At 38.3% G+C, this 4546-nt stretch overlaps 1 protein-coding gene across 1 annotated transcript in view; it reads right to left on the reverse strand.

Annotated features, from left to right (window-relative positions):
- Ankrd13a (ankyrin repeat domain 13A) overlaps window positions 1-4546 on the reverse strand; it is a 38244-nt gene that overhangs the window by 18704 nt on the left and 14994 nt on the right. The window contains exons 4-6 of the mRNA XM_010603941.3: window positions 3725-3770; window positions 2081-2224; window positions 1148-1337 (exon numbers count right to left, since the gene is read on the reverse strand). Of these exons, the coding sequence (XP_010602243.1) occupies window positions 1148-1337; window positions 2081-2224; window positions 3725-3770 (380 nt within the window). The remainder of the gene's footprint in view (window positions 1-1147; window positions 1338-2080; window positions 2225-3724; window positions 3771-4546) is intronic.

The following is a 4546-nucleotide window of genomic DNA, read 5'->3' on the forward strand; positions in this document are numbered from 1 at the left end:
ACAAACACAAGTTCTTTTTTTTTTTTTTTTTTTTTTTTTTTAGTAGTAGTAGTAGTAGTGGGGGTTAAACCCAGGGCTTTTGCACTGAGCTAAATTCCTAGTCCTTTCTCTTTTTTGGTTTTTGAGACAGAGTCTTGCTAAATTGCTCACGCTGGGATCAAATTTGCCATCTTCCTGCCTCGGCCTCCCAGAGTTCTGGAATTACAGGTGTGTGCCACCAACACTCAGCTTCTCAGGTTTTTAAAAACCAATTTTATATCAAAAACAAAGGAGAAAATTTTAAAAGATGACAGCATTTTTGTGAAAAGTAAAAGAACACCAAAATCCAGGATAATAGTGTCCGTTTCAGCTCAGGTTATGCTACTTTGGTTCACAGAGAGCTGGATGTGACATCCTAGGCAAATACTAAGGACCACTGTGGATTCCCTCAGTTCAGTGTGTTCCGTGACAGCTTCTACATCTTTACACTCAAAGGCCCCCCACACCCTCTGCACGACCCAGAGACAGACAACTAGGGATAGTGTTTTCATCTGGATTGATTAAGGCACAGAATTCTCACACACAGCTGAAACCCCTGGCCACACTTGTTCTAAACTAGTAAACCTCACAAGTGGGAAAAAGGACCATAATTACCTAGCTAGTAAGCATAAACTTAACTGATTAATATTAGCTCAACCAAATTCAGTAGAGGGTCAGTTTTTGCTTTTGGAAACTCACAGCTCCACAGTTTAGGACTCAGGAGTGCTGTGGATCCAAAAATACCAAAACAAGGATAAAATACAGGGCCGGGGATTTAGCTCAGTGGTTTCGCTGCCAGCCTCGCAAGCACAAGGCCTAAGTTCAGTCCCTGGTACCCCCCCCAAAAAAGAATAAAATACAAATAAATCCACTAGAAAGGGCCCACATAAAAAAACATGAAGACATTCCTCCAAGAGTTAACCAATATGCTATAAAAATAATAAGACAATGTAAGACATCAGCTATGATTTATATTTGGTTAGAGCAGAGATCAATCTTGAAACCAACGAATGTTTATGTGATATTAGAATGAAATCCCAATCCATCCATAATTTGCAGTTAATATATACAAGTTCTAAAGATGTCGGGATAGGGAATAGACATTAAACATGGGAGTCTCAATCCATACCTTTCAAAAGCAATATTTTTAGTATCGAGGCTGGTGTTAATGACTGGGTTTGTGAGCCGCCTCTCAACTTCCCTGCTTTTTGGCTTCATCAAGTCCAATGTGAGGCGTTCCATTTCCTGGGAAAGATCAAAGTGTTCGGTGGTGACCACTTTATCATCATGGTTGACTTCCATCAACTCTGCCCAGTTGTCTGTTAATAGAAACAAGGGTCTAACTAAGCACAGTGCAAGGAAGATGCACAGACGAGGAAGTTTCATGTGTTAAAATACATCATCTGAAATAAGAACCACGACGTATCATATAAAGGTGCAAGATCCCAGTGATAAATGGAACTGTACTGTTTGCTTTAAATGTACCAATGAACTTAATGGGGAAAAAAACACATCAACTTTTACAGTTTTGCTCCCAGATGCTGTCTGATAAAACCTAGAGTATTATTTGTTATTGATTACCTATTTGCAAAGGGATTATGTAGCCAGCTTTCAAACCTCATGTTTCAAAAAATGCAGATTTTTAAAATAACTTGCATTCTTTATTAGCAACATATTTTTCTATGACTTTTATAAATATATTATAGAATATAAATCATTTGTGTAGCACATGGGGTGAGCAATACCATTTCTCACCCTCCACTTGGAGAGATCATGCCTAATTATAGAGGGAACATAAAGAAATACATGACAGAGGCTTGTATTGAAAGGCTCAGGGACATAAGCTATCACAGGGGTAGCAGGACTGGGGGGATAAATGATGTGTGCAAGACAATTAACCAGACAAAACTAAGATAGGGATAGAGTTAAAACACTAGTAAGAATAAAAACATGCCCCCGACAGGATCCAACATAAGGAGAATGACTGTAAACCCATTTCAATGGTTAAAATTCAGCCTGCAGTTTAGCTTAAACTGTGACTACTGCAATGGAATCAACTCACCTTCTCCCTTAAATATAAAACTACGTCTCCCTCTTATCCAGCTCATATTTTCAAATCCCAGCAATGTGATATCAACGCGCAGTTTGGCACCACTTTTCCAAATTCGACAGACATCATTTGGGCATATTCTGGAGACCAAGGGCACTGGAGAAGAAAAGTGCATGACTGAGAAAAACCTGGGCCAAGCAGGACACCCAGGCCAGGAACTCAGAATTCTGACTTTAAAAGGAAAGCAGCGGCAAGACTATAGCTACCAAATACAACTGGGCTCCTGCACTTGCCTCCCACACATATCATACAGGAAGTCACCTTTAAAAATAACAGTGGAGGAGCTGAGGATATATTTCAGTGGTACAGTGTGGGCTGCACATACTTAAAGCCTTGAGTTCTATTCCCAGCACCAAATAAATAAATCTTTTAATTTGTATTAAAAAAAAATTTTGGTACTGGGGATCGAACTCAGGACCTTGTGCTTGCGAGGCAGGTGAAGTGCCACTGAGCTAAATCCCCAGCCCTAAATAAATTTTTAAAAATGCACCTTCTGTCCAATTTATCAGAGAGAACTTTAAATAAATTTCTCAAGAGTATTCTCGATCCTGAAAAGAACCCACTTATTAATTCCCATGAGGCAGCTGAGTATTTGCCATCTGGCTTTTCTCATTCACATGTGCTATTCTTGCCATATGGTTTATTGTCATAGCCACCACTCAAATATAAAATGTCTAAAATCCTATTTTTCAGCAAAACCTAAATTCAGAGTGATTATCTGCATTAGAAAAGAACTGCACAGTTTCTCAGAAAAGTCTAACATTCTTTTTTATACTTCTTACTTTATTTAATTAAATGTTTCATTACAAATACAACTTCTTGACTAAAAAAAGACGTCTGTAAATAAAAATGGCTGAAGCCCTGGGAGTTGGGTGTTATTATTAACTAACAAATAAAAGTAGGCCATCTATGAAAATATATTATTGGTCAATTACCAATTACTTTGGAGAAATATATTCATTTAAAAAAAAAAAACTATTGCAATATTTGCCTCATCTTCCCTATAATAATAAGTTTGAAAAAATCAAGCTGAATCCCATAAGGAAATGAATAAATTATGGTAAGTCTACTTACTAACATTTTAGCAATTTAAAGGGATATTTAAAAAGCTAATAAGATGGGCAGGTACAGTGGTGTGGCTCATAGTTCCCAGCTACTCAGGAGGCTGAAGCAGGAAGATCATTTGTGCCCAGGAGTTCAAGCGAGACCCCATTTCTTTAAAAACAAAAAGTAATAAAATGGATACATGTGAGCAATAAAGGGAGGAGACAAAACTGTCCACATAGTATATTAAGTTTGGGGTGCCATGCTTGGGGAGAAACACTGGAAGGAAAACAAAGTGAGACTGGAAGTGACTTTTTTCTTTGAATTTCCTAGATCTAGATTTTTTTTTTTAAATACATGAATTTTTTATTTTATTTTATTTTGGTACAGGGGATTGAACTTAGGACCTTGTTGCTCACAAGGCAGGCACGGTGCCACTGAGCTAAATCCCCAGCCCAAAATTACACGCAACTTTTACAAAAGAAAATAAACCTTTATGAAGAATAAGTAAATTTCGAAACAGAAATAAATTACAAGGCCACAGTCACTCACCCCAGCTGGTGAACTCCCACTTCATCTGCACGTAGAAGTCCGGAGCCTGAGAGACAGAGCAAGGTTAACTAACTGGGCCTATTAACCAACACAAACAGAGCAAGGACTAATACAGCTTTTTAAAAACATTAAGGGGGAACGGAGAAAGTAAGAAGAAACAACATACAGATCCACGAAATAAGTACTTTATACTGAAGCAGTTATTTTGCCTTGAAATAAAATATATCTAGACAGGAAAGTTAACAGAAAGTGATGGGGTTGATAGGAATAAAAAAATCTAACAATTTGGGAGTTCAGTAAGGTTGCTAAGAGGCACAGAAATGCAAGCTTGGAAGATGGGCTTAAGTGCCGCTATACAGTGTAGGTAATGGTCTATCCTTGACAAAGAGAAGTCAGTCAGTTCGTCGCTTCTGCAGGGAACCTGACTGTGTGCTAGGAGGTGAGGCATATTTACAGGACCTCCAAAAATAAGACTACTAGACATCATGTCCCAGGAATTGGATTTTCCCTACAGTTAACCAGATTTTGCCCCAATTTTCTCTTAAACTTTTAGAATTTAGCTTTCTTGAAGTTTTACACTACTAGCTGTTTTTGTTCCCTCACATAACCAAGGCTTTGCTTACATTTACAGAAGCACAGAGCAGGAAAGGCAGAAACCTATCCTGGAGTGAAACAGGCCAGGATTCCAGTGATGAGCCAAAATACCTTTCAAGAGGTACCTGATAGGGCCAGGGATTTAGCTCAGTGATGCCACTGCCTGCCTCTCAAGTGCAAGGACCAATCCCAGGTACAAAAAAAAAAAAAAAAAAAAAAAAAAAAGAA

The sequence above is a fragment of the Fukomys damarensis genome, unplaced genomic scaffold (genome assembly GCF_012274545.1).
Source record: "Fukomys damarensis isolate Sample0158 unplaced genomic scaffold, DMR_v1.0_HiC HiC_scaffold_12, whole genome shotgun sequence".
Lineage (NCBI taxonomy): Eukaryota > Metazoa > Chordata > Mammalia > Rodentia > Bathyergidae > Fukomys > Fukomys damarensis.